Source organism: Salvelinus alpinus, chromosome 2 (genome assembly GCF_045679555.1).
Source record: "Salvelinus alpinus chromosome 2, SLU_Salpinus.1, whole genome shotgun sequence".
NCBI classification, from domain to species: Eukaryota; Metazoa; Chordata; class Actinopteri; order Salmoniformes; family Salmonidae; genus Salvelinus; species Salvelinus alpinus.
This window is the reverse complement of record NC_092087.1, coordinates 107,151,446-107,171,840: the sequence shown is the minus strand read 5'-3', so window position 1 is coordinate 107,171,840 and position 20,395 is coordinate 107,151,446. Positions and strand designations below refer to the sequence as shown.

Sequence of the window (20,395 nt, the reverse complement as noted above, 5' to 3'; positions counted from 1 at the left end):
ACAGTGTAGACATTGTTAATGTTGTAAATGACTGGAAACGGCAGATTTTTAATGCAATATCTACATTGGCGTACAGAGGCCCATTATCAGCAAACATCACTCCTGTGTTCCAATGGCTCGTTGTGTTAGCTAATCCAAGTTTATCATTTTAAAAAGGCTAATTGATCCTTAGAAAACCCTTTTGCAATAATGTTAGCACAGCTGAAAGCTGTTGTTCTGATTAAAGAAGCAATAAACCTGGCCTTCTTTAGACTAGTTGAGTATCTGGAGCATCAGCATTTGTGGGTTCGATTACAGGCTCAAAATGGCCAGAAACCCGTCAGTCTATTCTTGTTCTGAGAAATTAAGGCTATTCCATGCGTGAAATTGCCAAGAAACTGAAGATCTTGTACAATGCTGTGTACTACTCCCTTCACAGAACAGCGCAAACTGGCACTAACAAGAATAGAAAGAGGAGTGGGAGGCCCCCGGTGAACAACTTCGATATCAGAGAGACTTCAACTTACAAGCACAACCAGCACTACGACCAGGAATACGACTTTCCCAAAGTGGATCCTTTGTCTACACCTCCCAGGGCATTTGAACTAATTCCAGAGGCCGGAGGAGAGGGTGCCGGAGCGGTCTTCTAGTGAGGCTTTGGATGCGCGCACACCACTCACCGCTCCCGAGTATATTACTCGCTATTGTTCAGTCCCTAGTTAACAAAGTCAACGAAATCTGGGCAATAGTTGCTTTCCAAAGAGAAATCCGGGATTGTAACATACTCTGTTTCAAGGAAACATGGCTAGCTGGGGACATGCTGTCGGAGTCGGTACAGCCAACAGGATTCTCAGTGCATCGCGCCGACAGGAATAAACATCTCTCCGGTAAGAAGAAGGGCGGAGGGTGTATGCTTCATGATTAACGACTCATGGTGTAATTGTAACAACATACAGGAACTCAAGTCCTTTTGTTCACTAGAATTCCTCACAATCAAATGCCGACCGTATTATCTCCCAAGAGAACTCTCTTCGGTTATCGTCACTGCCGTGTACATCGACGTCTTGCTTCCAGACAAATTAAACAACTTATTTGCGTGCTTTGAGGACAATACACAGTGCCACCGACGCGGCCCGCTACCAAAGACTGTGGGCTCTCCATCTCCGTTGCCGACGTGAGTAACAAATTGAAACCTGTTAACCCTCGCAAGGCTGCTGGCCCCGACGGCATCGCTAGCCGCGTCCTCAGAGCATGCGCAGACCAGCTGGCTGATGTGTTTACGGACATATTCAATCAATCCCTGTCCCAGTCTGCTGTGCCCACATGCTTCAAGATGGCCACCATTGTTCCTGTTCCCAAGAAAGCCAAGGTAACTGAACTAAATCATGAAGTGCTTTGAGAGACTAGTCAAGGATCATATCACCTCCACCCTACCTGTCACCCCAGACCCACTTCAATTTGCTTACCGCCCCAATAGGTCCACAGACAATGCAATCGCCATCACACTGCACACTGCCCTATCCCATTTGGACAAGAATGCTGTTCATTGACTACAGCTCAGCATTCAACACCATAGTACCCTCCAAACTCATCATTAAGCTCGAGACCCTGGGTCTCAACCCTGACCTGTGCAACTGGGTCCTGTACTTCCTGACGGGCCGCCCCCAGGTGGTAAAAGTAGGAAACATCTCCACCCCGCTGATCCTCAACACTGGGCCCCACAAGGGTGCGTTCTCAGCCCTCTCCTGTACTCCCTGTTCACCCATGACTGCGTGGCCATGCACGCCTCTAACTCAATCATCAAGTTTGCAGATGACACAACAGTGGTAGGCTTGATTACCAACAACTATGAGACATCCTACAAGGAGAAGGTGAGGGCCCTCGGAGTGTGGTATTAGGAAAATAACCTCTCACTCAGTGTCAGCAAAAACAAAAGAGATGATCGTTGACTTCAGGAAACAGCAAAGGGAGCGCTCCCCTATCCACATTGACAGGACAGCAGTGGAGAAGGTGGAAAGTTTGAAGTTCCTCTGTGTTCATATCACCGACAAACTGAAATGGTCCACGCACAAAGACAGTGTGGTGAAGAAGGTGCAACCTCAGGAGGCTGAAAAAATGTGACTTGTCACCGAAAACCCTCACTAACTTTTACAGGTGCACATTTGAGAGCATCCTGTCGGGCTGTATCACCTCCTGGTACGGCAACTGCACCGCCCACAACCCCAAGGCTCTCCAGAGGGTGGTGCGGTATGCACAACGCATCACCGGGGGCAAACCACCTGCCCTCCAGGACACCTACAGCACCCGATGTCACAGGAAGGGATAAAAGATCATCAAGGACAATAACCACCTGAGCCACTGCATGTTCACCCCGCTATCATCCAGAAGGTGAGGTCAGTACAGGTGCATCAAAGCTGGGACAGAGAGATTTAAAAACAGCTTCTACCTACAGACTTGATATCATTGGCCACTATAATAAATGGAACACTAGTCACTTTAATAATGGCACTTTAAGACTGTTTACATATCTCACATTACTCATCTCATATTTATATATTGTATACTGTATCCTTCATCTAGGTCAGCACCAGCTGTTCTGGATGACTGTGTGATAACGTTCTCCGTAGCCAATGTGAGCAAGACCTTTAAACAGGTCAACATTCACAAAGCCGCTGGGCCAGACGGATTACCAGGACGTGTACTCAAAGCATGCGCTGACCAACTGGCAAGTGTCTTCACTGACATTTTCAACCTCTCCCTGACTGAGTCTGTAATACCTACATGTTTCAAGCAGACCACCATAGTCCCTGTGCCCAAGGAAGCGAAGGTAACCTGCCTAAATGATTACCGCCCCGTAGCACTCACGTTGGTAGCCATGAAGTGCTTTGAAAGGCTGGTCATGGCTCACATCAACAGCATCCTCCCAGATACCCTAGACCCACTCCAATTCGCATACCGCCCCAACAGATCCACAGATGACGCAATCTCAATCGCACTCCACACTGCCCTTTCCCATCTGGACAAAAGGAACACCTATGTGAGAATGCTGTTCATTGACTACAGCTCAGCGTTCAACACCATAGTGCCCACGAAGCTCATCACTAAGCTAAGGACCCTGGGACTAAACACTTCCCTCTGCAACTGGATCCTGGACTTCCTGACGGGCCGCCCCCAGGTGGTAAGGGCAGGCAACAACACGTCTGCCACGCTGATCCTCAACACGAGGTGCCCCTCGGGGGTGCGTGCTCAGTCCCCTCCTGTACTCCCTGTTCACGGCTGCGCGGCCAAACACGACTCCAACACCATCATTAAGTTTGCTGACGACACAACAGTGGTAGGCCTGATCACCGACAACGATGAGACGACCTATTTGGAGGAGGTCAGAGAACTGGCAGTGTGGTGCCAGGACAACAACCTCTCCCTCAATGTGATCAAGACCAAAGAGCTGGAAAAGGCGGGCCGGACAGGCCTACATTAACATCAACGGGGCTGTAGTGGAGCGAGTTGAGAGTTTCAAGTTCCTTGGTGTCCACATCACCAACGAACTATCATGGTCCAAACACACCAAGACAGTCGTGAAGAGGGCACGACAAAACCTTTTCCCCCTCAGGAGACTGAAAAGATTTGGCATGGGTCCCCAGATCTTCAAAAAGTTTGACAGCTGCACCATCGAGAGCATCCTGACCGGTTGCATCACTGGGGCCAAGCTTCCTGACACCCAGGACCTCTATTCCAGGCAGTGTCAGAGGAAGACCCATAAAATTGTCAGAGACTCCGGTACCGAAGTGCCAAGTCTAGGTCCAAAAGGCTCCTTAACGGCTTCTACCCCCAAGCCATAAGACTGCTGAACAATTAATCAAATGGCTACCCAGACTATTTGCATTTTTTTTTACACTGCTGCTATTTGGTGTTTATTATCTATGCATAGTCACTTTACCCCTACCTACATGTACATATTAACTCAATTACCTCAACTAACCTGTTGAAGCACCTTTGGCAGCGATTACAGCCTTGAGTCTTCTTGGGTAGGAAGCTACAAGCTTGGCACACCTGTATTTGGGGAGTTTCTCCCATTCTTCTCTGCAGATCCTCTCAAGCTCTGTCAGGTTGGATGGGGAGCGTCGCTGCACAGCTATTTTCAATACGGCCTTCAATCTTTTTTGAAAATATAGAGGCTAATATTTTGTAGTCGTTATTGAGCAGACAGATTGTACGCCAATTATCGAGGAGAAGCAAGTCTTTCATGGGCTAAAGCATTAATGTCATCAGACCTGGAGTCAAACTGGGAGGGAGAGCATTATTTACAATGTAATCAGACCTGGAGTCAAACTGGGAGGAACAGCATTATTTACAATGTCATCAGACCTGGGGCCTGTTGCACAAAACTAGGATAAGGGATTAAGCCAGGATATCTTGGTGATCCTGGCTCAATTGATCCGTAATCCGGTTGCACTAAAGATGGATTTTTATTTATTTATTTTTATTTCACCTTTATTTAACCAGGTAGGCTAGTTGAGAACAAGTTCTCATTTGCAACTGCGACCTGGCCAAGATAAAGCATAGCAGTGTGAACAGACAACACAGAGTTACACATGGAGTAAACAATAAACAAGTCAATAACATGGTAGAAAAAAAGAGAATCTATATACAATGTGTGCAAAAGGCATGAGGTAGGCAATAAATCGAATAATTACAATTTAGCAGATTAACACTGGAGTGATAAATCATCAGATAATCATGTGCAAGAAGAGATATTGGTACTGGTGTGCAAAAGAGCAGAAAAGTAAATAAATAAAAGCAGTATGGGGGGTGAGGTAGGTAAATTGGGTGGGTAGTTTACAGATGGACTATGTAGGGGGCAGGAGGATATGTTATGGTATAAATTACCATGGAGATTTATTCTGTGGAGCTAGCCTGCTCCAGACCAGGCTAAATTCCAGGATCTATTTAATCTCATCCCTAATGTCAGTCAGCAGTCACCACAAATGGAAACCAATAGTTATTTCACTGCTCACTATACATTGTTATCACATATAACTAGACCCACTGTTATTATTTAAACGTTTGTGATCATTAATTTCAATGATTTTGGATAAAAAATTATTTTTAGATGATGTTGCTATCATTAGATAATTTACAGTTTCCCATAGACTATAAGGCTATATATAAAATGATAGAATATTAGGGCCACAGAGGGGAAAAAAACACAAGTCATAATATTGTAACCAGTTGTTTTAAAGGAGGACAGTTGTTAAAATGACAGATGTGGGGCATTTCGTGAAATTGTACTTCAGTATGGTTTCATAAACAAAGACATGCTGATGTGCCAGAATATTAAGTATCACATTGTCATAAGTATCAAAACTGTAAAAACAATATGTAGCTTTTCTGCAGAAAGAACCAGCCTCATAAATTTATGACTTTATCCTTTTTCTTCAGTGTGGCCCTAGTACTCTGTCATATAAACAAATACACATTCCATATGAATATAAAAACACAATGTGTAACATTATGTTCCTTTATTGAATAAGGACAAAACAAAGCAGGTAAACCATCAGCTCCTTTCGAAACTGAAGTCACAGTGACTCTACAAGATGGAAAGCACAGAATCCAAGCATATTATACAAAATGATACATACACATTCAAAGGTCTGTATATAACACACCCTGCATGTCTGCACACTAAAATAAATGCAGGACAAATCCATACACATCAACTGAACAGACAAATGAATGGATGCAGTAGCCTCCCTGCAGCCTTGTATTACACACAGTATACCGCACAAACATCATAAGAGGCAAAATTCGTCAAAAAACGAACCCAAAAAAAAACAAATTCCTCTGCCACCGCAGGACATATTTAACCAAAATTGAAAGCACACATACTAACTAAAATAATTCAACACATATTGGTCCCTCAGCAGCCGACCACTGTCGTCATCAGGGAAGATTGCCGGATTGTCCCAGTCCATGGCTGGTGGCACTATAGGGGGCCCTCTCCTTCCTCAGGCAGGCCACATTGTGGAGGACAGCACAAGCCACAGTAATATCACATGCCCTAACAGGGCTGACCCTTAATTTGTGAAGGCAGTGAAAGCGTGCCTTCAGGAGGCCAAAGGTCATTTCAACTCTGGCCCTGGTCCTGGCATGGGCATGGTTGTAGGCCTGCTGTGCTTCCTGGGGGTCTGTGAAAGGTGTCAGGAGAAAAGGCTGGCAGCCATACCCCCTGTCTCCCAGCAACACACCAGAGAATTCACCTGTCAACACAAAATCTCATCATTACTACCTCATAAACACAGTGATATTCTTGACACAGCCATGATGGTTATAAATAGGGGTTGTGTGGCTTACCTTGTGATAGGCACTGATAGATTTCAGAGGCCCGAAAGATTCTGGAGTCATGGACTGAGCCAGGCCATTTTGCCACAACATTGCTGATCACACAGTCAGCATTGCAGACCATCTGAAATCATAAGATGAGGAATATTACACCAATCAATGCACATCACTGGCAATGCAGAGTGTTCGTCAATGGACAATATCAAAAAGTTATGTTCACCTGAACATTAATGCTGTGAAAGGATTTCCTATTCACAAAATCGGCCTCATGGGCACCTGAGGGGGCTTTTATCCTTATGTGTGTGCAGTCCACTGCACCAATGACATTGGGGAAACCTGTCACACAAAGTAATGAGTATCCTACTATGTGTTAACAGTTGTCCTGTAATTTGTAGATCCTCTTACCTGCAATCCTATAGAACTCCTCTTTGATGTCACAGAGTCTTCTGTGGCCAGGGAAGGAGATGAAGACATCTGCTAATGCTTTGATAGCCAGACACACACTCCTTATTGTGCGGCAAATTGTGGCCTTGTTCAGCTGTTCTGCATCCCCCACTGAGTACAGGAAGGCTCCACTAGCAAAAAAGCGCAAGGCCACACAAACCATTTGCTCCACACTCAGTGCATGGCTCCGTGCAGTGCGGTGCTTAATCCTGGGACCCAGTAGTCTGCATAGATACCTGATGCCATCTGCAGAAAACCTGTATCTTTCATATAGATGGTCATCAGGGAAGGCCAGTGGGTCCAACCGGTCCCTGAAGACCCTTTCTCGCCTGAAGGCTCTCCTCAGCACAAGTGCTTCTTCATCCACCACATCTCGCACGAATGGGCATGCCATTGTCAGAGCAGAAAGGAACACACAATTTTGGGCCTTCATATAGGCTAGTGGCCACACCTGGTGCTGGGGGGGTGGGCAAAAGAGGGCGATGCCTTATAACGATGACTTGGTTGTACTGATTGCTGGGAAAATAAAAAAAAACTTAGAAAGATGCCACCGTCCTGTGTGCTCACAATAAGAGCTCATATGTCATGGCTCACTTGACTTTACGAGAATATACCTAATTTTTATTTTGAGCTGTGTCATCTTCTTGGAGCTGGGGGAGGAAAGAAAAATAATGATTAATACATTTGTGTTACAGTTAGCATACAGTGTACATTGAAGGCATATCTCACCTCCCTCTCAAGTTTTTTTATTTCAAGGTCCAGTTTCCTAATTGTCCTCTTTTTTATTTCGGACTCCAGTGCAAGATTTTCCATCTTTTTCTTCTTGTACTGAATGTCTATGTCTGCCAGTTCTATTTGGCGCCGGAGGTGGTTGCCATACAACTTTCTGATAGCTTGTGAGCTCTGTGAACACAATACAATTAGCGCAGCTGGAATTTGGCAGGATGTGGTGTCCTTTTATTAATACGCACTATGTTGCCAGGCTGGTTTTCCCACTGTATAGCATCTGGGTCCTGTAAAAGAAATTAGATTTTTTGATTTTGATGAGGACTCCTCACCATTGTAGAGTAAATAGTACTTTCACAGTCTTAACATGATACCTCATGCCTTCTGGAATCCAGAGAGATGGTCTCCTCCTCATCATCGTCTCCATCATGTTCTGTTGCTGCTGCACTGGGGCCTTCACCCTATCACATTTAATCGGATTCATATTGAAGCTAGTAGACAAGACATGCCAGGCCTACAGTATGCCTTTGATGGAGTACTCACTGGATCAGCATCGTCTGGTGCTTGTGCTGGTGGCTCTAACAGGAACACAGTGCTGCCAGACACTGCAAGGCAATAGGTAAACCAAAGTCAGACAGTCCAAATTGATTCAATATGAATGTGGTTGTATCCCATGTAGAGATGGAAGGACATACCTTGAATGAAGCGGGTGGCATCTTGGGAGGAACCTATGCTCGTCTCTTTCCCCCCAGGGATCCCCTCTAAGACGGGCCTGCCTTTATTTAGCTCCAAGGCCATGTCCTCTGCTGGGGTAAGGTCAGCCTTTGGTGACCCACCACCCGTGCCTTGTCTGTGGGTATTCTTTTTCACTGCTAAAACAGTACAGACAATGTGTGAGCAGGCACCTTCTGGGTACAATATATGCTTGTGCTTTGTTAAATATTAGTCAGGGACCATACCATTCTGCAGAATGTTCTTGTATTTGATTTTGACCTGCTGCCATGTCCGTTTTGGCCCGTTCATGTTTAATCTACACACACACACACACACACACACACACACACACACACACACACACACACACACACACACACACACACATTTAATGGAGTCACACTGCAAAAAATTACTTGGTATTTTTGTCTTGTTTTCAGTAAAAATATCAAAAAATTTATCATAGCTTTATACAGTGTGATGGAGTTACTTTACACAATTTCACTCATATCTGCAGTGCATTTCAATTAAAAATGTAACCGTTTCATAATTACAGTACAACTGCATTTTTGGAGATGTGAATTAAATATTTGAATTGTAATTGTGATGTTTCAGCGGAGCGGTGAGTGTGTAATTGTGCACTACTTACGCATTCAGGCGGTCTGCAATACTTTGCCACGCTTTTTCTCTTTGCTTTATCACTGTGGCGGTGTTGCCTTTCTTCTTAATTATATCTTTTACCTCCTCGTATGCCTCCATGAGGATTTGTGCTTCCGACGGGGAAAAGTACGCGGCTCTAGTTGCCATGGTAAATCAGTTAATCTGTGATCTGTGGCGGGGTCTATTTGAGTGAGCCGTGAGCGCGCACCTATCCAGGATTGGTTTCACCTGGCTTAATGAATCCGTGTCTGCTCATCCTGGCTTGGTCTTTGTGCAACCAATTAAGCCTGGACGCACATGTTTTGGCTTCATTGAGCTCAGCTGAGTCATTTATCCCGGATGTCTTAATTCTACTTTTGTGCAACAGGCCCCTGGAGTCAAACTGGGAGGAACAGCATTATTTACAATGTAATCAGAAAAGACCTCCAACAGAAATGGTGCCAACTGTTGAGAAAAAGTTTTGTAAAACTCAGCAGATATACCATCAGTCCCAGGAGACTTATTATTTCTAAGGTGTTCAATAGCATAAGTTATCTCTTCAACTATAATAGGGTCATCACACTGTTTCCTTGTTCCCTCTCAGTCTCCCCAATTGATATAACATCCCCTATATTCCCATATATTCTTAAATATTTTCCAACCTCATATTTAAAAGGCTGCTAGGATATGAACACAGTAGCACAGACTAGATCCATATGACGTTGAGACTACTTCCATTGTGGGAAGTTTAGAAGATACCCTGGAAATAAGTTAATAAATACGTAATAACGCAAAAACACAACTGTTAATACTTAATAGGTAACCAGATCGTGACGACAACTAAGTTACTAAGTCTTTAACCACACAGTGTTGTTACATTGGTGAGTAAAAACTCATGCTTCCTACACTTTAACTTTTTGTCTGAAAATAAAATATACATTTTACTCAACTGCGTTACCCACTCCAGTTAGCAAAAAGCAATGTGTGACTTTTAGGCAGTTTAATGGCGATCTGGGGCTTTAAGGTAATGCTGCTAGTGTGACGTATAATCTAGTGGACGGAACGCTTCTTTCAACAGCAGCAACAGTTCGTCAGACACCTCGGTAGCTTGCTAGACAAAATAGACGAACCAATAAAGCTCTTTAGACGCTTTCGTGTATATTAGCCGCTGTGTTTTAAACACACTTATGTCGTCTAGCGTTAACGTTAGTTAGTTATCCGATTTAATTTCATATTTACGGTGTTGTTGTTCTTGGTCAGCTAGCGGGCTTGTTAAGTTAGCATTAGCCTAGCAAGCTAACGTTAACATCCCCGACCATGAGTTCACCAAGCTACCCTCCTCCTGCTAAAGAAGAGGTCTGCTGGACGGAGAAAGAAGCTATCGTCAAAGAGGAGGAGGAAGAGGAGGCTGTTACAATACAAAAACAAGTAGAGGGTGAGACTGTTACCGTGAAAGAAGAGGAAGACGTTTCAGTGAAAGAAGAGAAAGACGCGTTCAGAGTGAAAGAGGAGGAGGATGTTACAGTAAAAGGAGAGGAGGATGCAGTTTTTGGAGTGAAAGAGGAGGAGGGGGAGATGACTGTCACATCGAAAAAGGAGGAGGAGGAAGATGAGGAAACTGGATATCTGGGCCCAGTTTCCCAAAAGCATCTTAAGGCGTCCAATGGTTCTAATGATGATGACCTTAACAGTGAACTTAGCTGTAAGATGCGTTTGAGAAACCGTTCCCTGATTAACAGTAAGTACTGTCTTAAAAACAGAGAAACGAAATCTGCAGTTGTTGAACTGATATGTGGTGGTAAAGGGGAAATCTGCAGTTGTTGAACTGATATGTGGTGTTAAAGGGGAAATCTGCAGTTGTTGAACTGATGTGTGGTGTTAAAGGGGAAATCTGCAGTTGCTACATTCATATTTGGACTTTTAAATGATTTATTTATAGCCATTGATTCTTGAAGAATATAACACATGCCTCATGAGCTTAGTTCAACTGTTGTATCCCATCAGAACCTCAAATAAGCTTTTTTTACTCCAATGTTTAGAAACAATGTAAATCAACACTGTATAGCCTCAACATGGTTAAAATGCTAATGTTTATATCATGGATGGTCAGTCCTTTCATCCATCGGTCTGTCTATGAATTTGAGAGTAGTTACATTTCTCCAGCCCCATCCATCATCTTATTAGCAAAACAGTGGTGGAATGACAGCTTTGTTATTGTTTGAACTGCAGATTGATTGATGTGGCTTTTTTAAAGGGACAACCTAGGTTTTAAACAGCAACAAAATGCATGTCCAGAGACTTGGTTTGGTAAACAGCTGAGGGATGGGGGCTGGAGAAATGTAACCACTCTCAAATTCATAGAGAAAGCTATTGTAGCAACCTTAACCCTTAAACCTAGCGATCTCGTCAAGAAGTTGAGACATCTTGTTGTAACAGTTATAAGGTGTTGGCTTGACAGTCGCTGGACCCAGGTTTGAGTTCAGCTCAGGGCTACCCCCCGAATTCACTACACTATGAATACAAGGACTGGCCATCCATAAGATCAAAATTATAGTTTTAACAAGGTTTTGAAGCTGTACCATGTTTGTTTACAAACTGTGGCATTATACAAACTTATGTTTTGGTTTCTGATAGGGAAATACATTTGAGGCATTTATAAGTTATATTCTTCAGGAATCAATGGATATATACTTCATGGGTCTTTCTATAACTGCCAGTGATGGAGGGGAATGATTTCCTGTAAGGGTTAAATTATGATGTCATAATGATATTATGTCTGGGGGTTAAATTGTTAGAGCTGTTGATAAGTCATTGTATAATATTCAGCCAATTTATTTACTGGTCGATTGTTCTGTCGATAGGCTGTTTTATTGATCGTGATTTATTTTTGTAGAGCAGTCGTAAATACTCTATATATATATATATATATATATATATATATATATATATATATATATATATATATATATATACAACATTTTGTGGACACCCCTTTAAATTAGTGGGTTCAGCTATTTCAGCCACATCCGTTGCTGACTGGTGAATAAAATTGAGCACACAGCCATGCAATCTCCATAGACAAACATTGGTAGTAGAATGGCCTTACTGAAGAGCTCTTGCATTAAATGTAGCACCGTCATGGGATGCAACCTTTCCAACAAGTCAGTTCGTCAAATTTCTGCCCTGTTAGAGCTGCCTCGGGTCAACTGTAAGTGCTGTTATTGTGAAGTGGAAACCTCTAGGAGCAACAACGGCTCAGACGCGAAGTGGTAGGCCACATAAGCTCACAGAACGGGACCGCCGAGTGCTGAAGCGATTTCCAAACTGCCTCTGGAAGCAACATCAGCACAAGAACTGTTCGTCGGGAGCTTCATGAAATGGGTTTCCATGGCCCAGCAGTCGCACACAAGCCTAAGATCACCGTGCGCAATGCCAAACGTCGGCTTGGTGTAAGAGCTCGCCGCCATTGAACTCTGGAGCAGTGGAAACTCGTGTACTCTGGAGTGGTGAATCCCCACTTCACCATCTGGCAGTCCGACGGATGAATCTGGGTTTAGCGGATGAACACTACCTGTCTGAATGCATAGTGCCAACTGTAAAGTTTGGTGGAAGAGGAATAATGATCTGGGGCTGTTTTTTTCATGGTTCGGCACCTTAGTTCCAGTGAACGGAAATTTTAACATCATACAATGACATTCTAGAATATTCTGTGGTTCCAACAGTTTGGGGAAGGCTCTTTCTTGTAGTGCATACAATGACATTCTAGAATATTCTGTGGTTCCAACAGTTTGGGGAAGGCTCTTTCTTGTAGTGCATACAATGACATTCTAGAATATTCTGTGGTTCCAACAGTTTGGGGAAGGCTCTTTCTTGTAGTGCATACAATGACATTCTAGAATATTCTGTGGTTCCAACAGTTTGGGGAAGGCTCTTTCTTGTAGTGCATACAATGACATTCTAGAATATTCTGTGGTTCCAACAGTTTGGGGAAGGCTCTTTCTTGTAGTGCATACAGTGACATTGTAGATGATTCTGTACTTCTAACTTTGTGGCAACAGTTTGTGGAATAGTTTGGCTCTTTCCTGTTGCAGCACGACAATGCCCCTGTGCATAAAGCGAAGTCCAAACAGAAATGGTTTGTCGAGATCGGTGTGGAAGAACTTGACTTGCCTGCACAGAGCCCTGTACTCAACCCCATCGAAACACCTGAAGGATAAATTGGTCTTAGCTCAATTGTCTTAGAAAATTGAGGAAAGAGCAAACCCCAACATAATTAGGTCTATAATCAATAGCTTAACTGTTGAATATGCCTGGCTTTATAAATGAGTACCAGTCAAAAGTTTGGACGCACCTACTCATTCAAGGCTTTTTCTTTATTTTTACTATTTTCTACATTGTAGAATAATAGTGAAGACATCAAAACTATGAAATAACACATGGAATCATGTAGTAACCAAAAAAGTGTTAAACACACCAAAATGTATTTTATATTTGAGATTCTTCAAATAGCCACCCTTTGCCTTGATGACAGCTTTGCACACTCTTGGCTTTCTCTCAACCAGCTTCATGAGGTACTCACCTGGAATGCATTTACATTTACATTTAAGTCATTTAGCAGACGCTCTTATCCAGAGCGACTTACAAATTGGCGCATTCACCTTATGATATCCAGTGGAACAACCACTTACAATAGTGCATCTAACTCTTTTAAGGGGGGGGGGGGGGGAGGGGGTTTAGAAGGATTACTTTATCCTATCCTAGGATTTCCTTAAAGAGGTGGGGTTTCAGGTGTCTCCGGAAGGTGGTGATTGACTCCGCTGACCTGGCGTCAATTAACAGGTGTGCCTTGTTAAGTTCCTTTGTGGAATTTATTTCCTTCTTAATGTGTTTGAGCCAATCAGTTGTGTTGTGACAAGGTAGGGGTTGTATACAGAAGATAGCCCTATTTTGTAAACGACCAAGTCCATATTATGGCAAGAGCAGCTCAAATAAGCAAAGAGAAACAACAAACCATCATTACTTTAAGACATGAAGGTCAGTCAATCTGGAAAATTTCAAAACTTTGAAGGTTTCTTCAAGTGCAGTCGCAAACACCATCAAGCGCTATGATGAAACTGCCTCTCATGAGGACCGCCACGGGAAAGGAAGACCCAGAGTTACCTCTGCTGCAGAGGATAAGTTCATTAGAGTTACCAGCCTCAGAAATGGGCAAATAACTGCACCTCAGATTGCAGCCCAAATAAATGCTTCACAGAGTTCAAGTAACAGACACATCTCAACATCAACTGTTCAGAGGAGACTGCGTGAAATCAGGCCTTTATAGTCGAGTTGCTGCAGGCACACCTGTATTTGGGGAGTTTCTCCCATTCTTCTCTGCAGATCCTCTCAAGCTCTGTCAGGTTGGATGGGGAGCGTCGCTGCACAGCTATTTTCACCATCAACAGTCTGGATTTACCAGGTTGTTACTTTTTGGGGTTTTCATAGGCTTACAATTGTTGTTTTGATTGTTGCTTGAACAGTCGCTAAGATAATATTTGGTTCTGATAGTTGCAAAATACCTCATTTTGATGCAGCAGTTGTTAGCTTGAATGCTAACACTCATTGACAGGCTGGTAGCAAAGCTAGCCACAGAGCATTTTCCTCAAACATGATATTAAGCAGGACATTCAAACGAGCCTGTGAAATGCGCTCATAAGCAACCTGTAAATGGAGGCTATTTTTGCTGTCAGCTTATGAGAACTCCGCTGAGTTTTCCCCCATGGTGGGGAATTAGTGAATAGAGACAGAACTTAATGTGAGTTTCCTTCAGTAGCATCCTGATCTTGCTCTGATTATGTGTGTAAAAAATCGGAATACATTGTGAAAAACAAAGATCTTCGCTCACCATTTCTGCCCACGCAGATATACTGCAACTAGATAACAGGTATACTACATCCATAACTAGATAACAGATATACTACAACTAGATAACAGATATACTACAACTAGATAACAGATATACTGCAACTAGATAACAGATATACTACATCCATAACTAGATAACAGATATACTACAACTAGATAACAGATATACTGCAACTAGATAACAGATATACTGCATCCATATCTAGACAACAGATATACTGCATCCATAACTAGATAACAGATATACTGCAACTAGATAACAGATATACTGCATCCATATCTAGACAACAGATATACTGCATCCATAACTAGATAACATATATACTGCAACTAGATAACAGATATACTGCATCCATATCTAGACAACAGATATACTGCATCCATAACTAGATAACAGATATACTGCAACTAGATAACAGATATACTACATCCATAACTAGATAACAGATATACTGCATCCATAACTAGATAACAGATATACTGCATCCATAACTAGATAACAGATATACTGCATCCATAACTAGATAACAGATATACTGCATCCATAACTAGATAACAGATATACTGCATCCATAACTAGATAACAGATATACTGCAACTAGATAACAGATATACTGCAACTAGATAACAGATATACTACAACTAGATAACAGATATACTGCAACTAGATAACAGATATACTACATCAACTAGATAACAGATATACTGCATCCATAACTAGATAACAGATATACTACTACTAGATAACAGACATACTGCATCTATAACTAGATAACAGATATACTGCATCTATAACTAGATAACAGATATACTACTACTAGATAACAGATATACTGCATCTATAACTAGATAACAGATATACTACTACTAGATAACAGATATACTACATATTGGTGACCAAGAGTCGTCTGCTTCGGGTTTCAACAACTGTATTAACTTATTTTTACAATCATCTATTTTACTTCTGTGAATAAATAAGACTAAATATGACTGTTGTTGCTCACTTGACTGTGTTATTAAGTCAATAGTCAAAGTTTGTTGAAGTTTTTAAACATTCATTACAGACGTAAAAATCATGGGCATCACCTTTAGCTCATATAAACAGTGGATTTCTGCTGTTGTGGGTCTTTAACCATCTGCCTGACTTTGTTGTTCACACAGGAGAGAGACATGACAATCGTGGATCCTCTGGGGAGCCTCAACAACATCATGAAGCTGCTGAGGCAGAGAAGAGTCTCTCCAGATCAGAACACCTCAAGAAACACCAGCGGAAACCCACAGGAAAGAAAACTCACTGCTGCTCTGACTGTGGGAAGAGATTCACCTCTTCAACAGACCTTAAAAGACACCAGAGAATCCATACAGGAGAGAAACCTTATAGCTGTGATTGGTGTGGGAAGAGTTTTACTACATCTAGCCAGCTGACTATACACCAGAGAATACACACAGGAGAGAAACCTTACCACTGCTCTGACTGTGGAACGAGTTTTGTTTCTTCCCAATATTTAAAATCACACAAGAGAACACACACAATAGCGAAACCTTACCACTGCTCTGACTGTGGAAAGTGTTTTGTTTCGTCACAATATTTAAAATCACACCAGAAAACACACACAGGAGAGAAGCCTTATAGCTGTGATCAATGTGGAAAGAGATTTAGTCACTCAAACAACCTGATGGTACATTTGAGAACGCACACTGGAGAGAAACCTTATCGCTGTGATCAATGCGGGAAGAGTTTTACTTCATCTAGCCAGCTGAATATACACAAGAGAACACACACAGGAGATAAACCTTATCACTGCTCTGACTGTGGAAAGAGTTTTGTTTCGTCCCAATATTTAAAATCACACGAGAAAACACACAAAGGAGAGAAGCCATATAGCTGTGATCAATGTGGGAGGAGTTTTACTCACTCAAGCAACATGATATCACACCAGAGAACACACACAGGAGAGAAATCTTATGGCTGTAATCAATGTGGGAAGAGGTTTACTCAGCCAAACAGCCTGATAGCCCACCAGAGAATACACACAGGAGAGAAACCTTATAGCTGTGATCAATGTGACAAGAGATACTCTGGTAAAAGATCTCTGATCAAACATCAGAAAATACATACATGAAGGAGTTGTTTCATGATATCAATGAAATAATGTCACAATGTAGAATGTTTTAACATTGTAGTAGGAGTATACATTTACATTTAAGTCATTTAGCAGACGCTCTTATCCAGAGCGACTTACAAATTGGTGCATTCACCTTATGACATCCAGTGGAACAGCCACTTTACAATAGTGCATCTAAATCTTTTAAGGGGGGGGGGGGGTGAGAAGGATTACTTTATCCTATCCTAGGTATTCCTTAAAGAGGTGGGGTTTCAGGTGTCTCCGGAAGGTGGTGATTGACTCCGCTGTCCTGGCGTCGTATTGTAATGAGTATTGTAATGATGTCACAATGTAGAATGTTTTAACATTGTAGTAGGAGTATTTTAATGATGTCACAATGTAGAACCCTAAACGTTTGTCCCCTGTTCTATTGATTTCAACATGATATGGATATTAGCCTCAGGGGGAAAATCCAGGCTCTGAATTGAAATAGTATTTATGTGATTAACATAAACACAAAGTGTTGCGTTTCACTTCCCGCTTTGGCGACCTACTTGAATCAAACTGCAACACTTTAAAATGTAGCTAGCTGTTTTCTACAAATTGACCTCTAAACAGTAATGTACACATTATTCCCACGTTCCGTGGGGTGTTTGATCTGTTTTAACAGGACATGCAACCTCATCTCCCCCCTCTCGCGCAATTGATTCCCAAGTGACCTCGATATGAGTGATGACAAATAAGTGTTGCGTTTCTCTTCGTTCTGAGGACCCCTACATTTAAATGCATCACTCCAAATGTAGCTGACTGTCTTCTGCAGGTTGTCCTCTAACCAGTGAGGTAAAATATATCTCCCATTTCCATGTGTTTTTAGTTGTGTTAGTTTCAACAGCAAGGACAACCTGATTTCCCCCCTAATTGATATCAGTGATTTATTGCTACTTGTCAAAACAACAGCGTTTCTGGTGCTTGTGCAGTTTATAAGGAGCTTGTTGAAAAAAATACAAGAAATATGATTATTGTGGCAGATGTTTGTGTAAATAGCACATTTTATGTTTAGGTTTTCAATATATCACAAATTGTTTCTGCATATTGGTTATTGATTTTTACACGTTAAAACTGTTCTGACATTGGGGCTATCCCACCTCGGAAAATGTTGTTGAAAAGACGTTGAAAATAATAAGCCCGACGTCCAATCTACGTTCGATTGTTGAAAATACTTATTTTTCAGGTGATTGTTTCAATGACTTCAAAGCAACTCAATTTCAACCGACTTTCATTCTATGCATATGGATGCAGTATAGAAAAATGGACTTGGACTGACTTATGAACAGTTTTATTAACAATGAACAGTTTTATTAACAATGAACAGTTTTATTAACAATGAACAGTTTTATTAACAATTAACTATTTTTTTAACAATCCTACATCACTCCAGCATTAACACATAGTATTTCTTGACAACATTCAAATGCTAATTATCTTTATTCCACTACTGAAGAAGCATGGCTCAAATCACCTCATATTTCAAACATTCAGCCTGACAAAAGTTTAATTATTCCATGCCTCACCACTAAGTGAATTTTTGCCAATACATAATAACAAATCGGTGTACATTTGGTTTTTATATTTTCATAATATTTCAATGTAATGTAACATTTAGTAATCACAATAATTTATGAGACTAACTGAATTTTATTGGCACAATTTTATTGTTTATTAACAATGTAGTAAAACAAGCTTATATTTCTGGTTGGATAATACATCCTATTCTCACTATTTTAATCAATGTCATTTCCTTAGAATGCTCATTAGTCTTTCAGTTTTTATTCTATAGTTTTAATCCTCTTATGTTTGTTGTGTAGTAAATATTAAAGTTTTTCATAGTTTTTTATTACGTGTGAAGAGCATTGTGTTCATCCATGTCTGAAATGTGCATTATAAATTTGAACATATTGTAAAACAAATGAACCCAATGACCAACCAATCAACAGACTCAAAACCAATGAATAAATATGTGCAAAAGCAGCACAAATCTTTGTCCGTCTTAGTATCACTTTTCAACCAATCCAGTACATTTTTGTTGAAAAAATAATAATTTTAAATCAACAATACGTCAAAGGATTCAACTACTGAAAACTGAAATAAACAAATGGATCAAACAGATCAATCCCACTTTTCCAGCCTGCTGAAGGCGTGGTGGAGTGGTAAACACCACCCCCGGCTCTACCAGGGGCTTGAGGTGGTCTCCCACAGCTCTGCTGGTGGAGTGGTAAACACCACCCCCGGCTCTACCGGGGGCTTGAGGTGGTCTCCCACAGCTCTGCTGGTGGAGTGGTAAACACCACCCCCGGCTCTACCGGGGGCTTGAGGTGGTCTCCCACAGCTCTGCTGGTGGAGTGGTAAACACCACCCCCGGCTCTACCGGGGGCTTGAGGTGGTCTCCCACAGATTTAATAACATGTTCTAACAGAATGTAAACTTTCTGCACCCTCTTTCTCACTCAGTAGATTTCCTCCAGTTCTAATATGTGAACATGAATAAGGACATTTCAAGTTAGAATTCAACACCATGTTCTGTGGCCTTGCTGTTCAATTTCTTGACTGCCCCTGCAACACAGAAAGAAACACATTTAGTCATTTTATATAAAACACTCAAAGTATCTGCTGTATTATTAACTGTATGTTTTGTTTATTCCATGTGTAATTCTGTGTTGTTGTATGTGTCGAATTGCTATGGTTTATCTTGGACAGTTCGCAATTGTAAGTGAGAACTTGTTCTCAACTAGCCTACCTGGTTAAATAAAGGTTAAATAAAATAAATGCTATCCAGTTGTTGGGTGACCGGTCTAAATCTCTCCAGGTGCTTCTGGATTCTGGAGCCGACGAGAGCTTAATGGACACTACCCCATCTCCCATTACTCATACTCCTCTCCATGGTATCCTGCTGTGGGGTGACCGGTCCACATCTCTCCTGGTGCTTTAAGAGCTTAATGGACACTACCCTGGTGTCGGAGCTGTGTATCTCCACACAACTCATCTCCGTGAAATGCTTATTGAAATTCTCAATTATAGTGGATTTATCGGTGGTGACAGTGTTTCCTAGCCTCAGAGCAGTGGGCAGCTGGGAGGAGGTGCTCTTATTCTCCATGGACTTTACAGTATCAGTTGAGTAGGGGTAGGGGTAGCCAGGTGGAATAATAATAATATCACATGACACAAGGACCTTAAGGGACATACATACACTTATAATTCTAACAGCTTTTTTGTTAGTAGAGTATTTAATTGTCTTAAAGTACAGTTCAATTTCTTTTTGTAAGGTAAGAAAATGTGGTGTTTTGTTTGTAAATTTACATTTGGGAATATGAAATTTGTCCAAAAGAATAATTAAATTAATTACATAAAATTGTTTCAACTTATTTCTATCGTATGTAAAGAATCCAAGTCATTAATAAGGTATAGATAGATACAACATCCTGCTGAAACAAGGTTCGTATTGCTCTGTTGTTGAATGGACCAAAAGAGAAACAAATCTTTCCTACTGAT

General features: G+C 41.6%; 1 protein-coding gene across 1 annotated transcript; it reads left to right on the top strand.

Moving 5' to 3' along the window:
• The first annotated feature begins 10,158 nt into the window (after positions 1-10,158).
• Positions 10,159-19,148, top strand: LOC139542133 (zinc finger protein 180-like). Its single transcript, XM_071347208.1, has 3 exons — positions 10,159-10,251; positions 12,933-12,990; positions 15,838-19,148. Exons 1-3 carry the CDS (start codon positions 10,159-10,161, stop codon positions 16,866-16,868), a joined length of 1,182 nt encoding a protein of 393 aa, XP_071203309.1. The 3' UTR covers positions 16,869-19,148.
• Positions 19,149-20,395: the final 1,247 nt, after the last annotated feature.

Bases quoted from the DNA above. Each gene is read 5' to 3' on its own strand.
- LOC139542133 (XM_071347208.1), top strand. From the start codon at position 10,159: ATGAGTTCACCAAGCTACCCTCCTCCTGCTAAAGAAGAGGTCTGCTGG. The intron at 10,252-12,932 runs GTTACAATACAA...TTCCTGTTGCAG, and splicing joins AGGAGGAGGAAGAGGAGGCT to CACGACAATGCCCCTGTGCA. The intron at 12,991-15,837 runs GTGTGGAAGAAC...CATCACCTTTAG, and splicing joins GAAATGGTTTGTCGAGATCG to CTCATATAAACAGTGGATTT.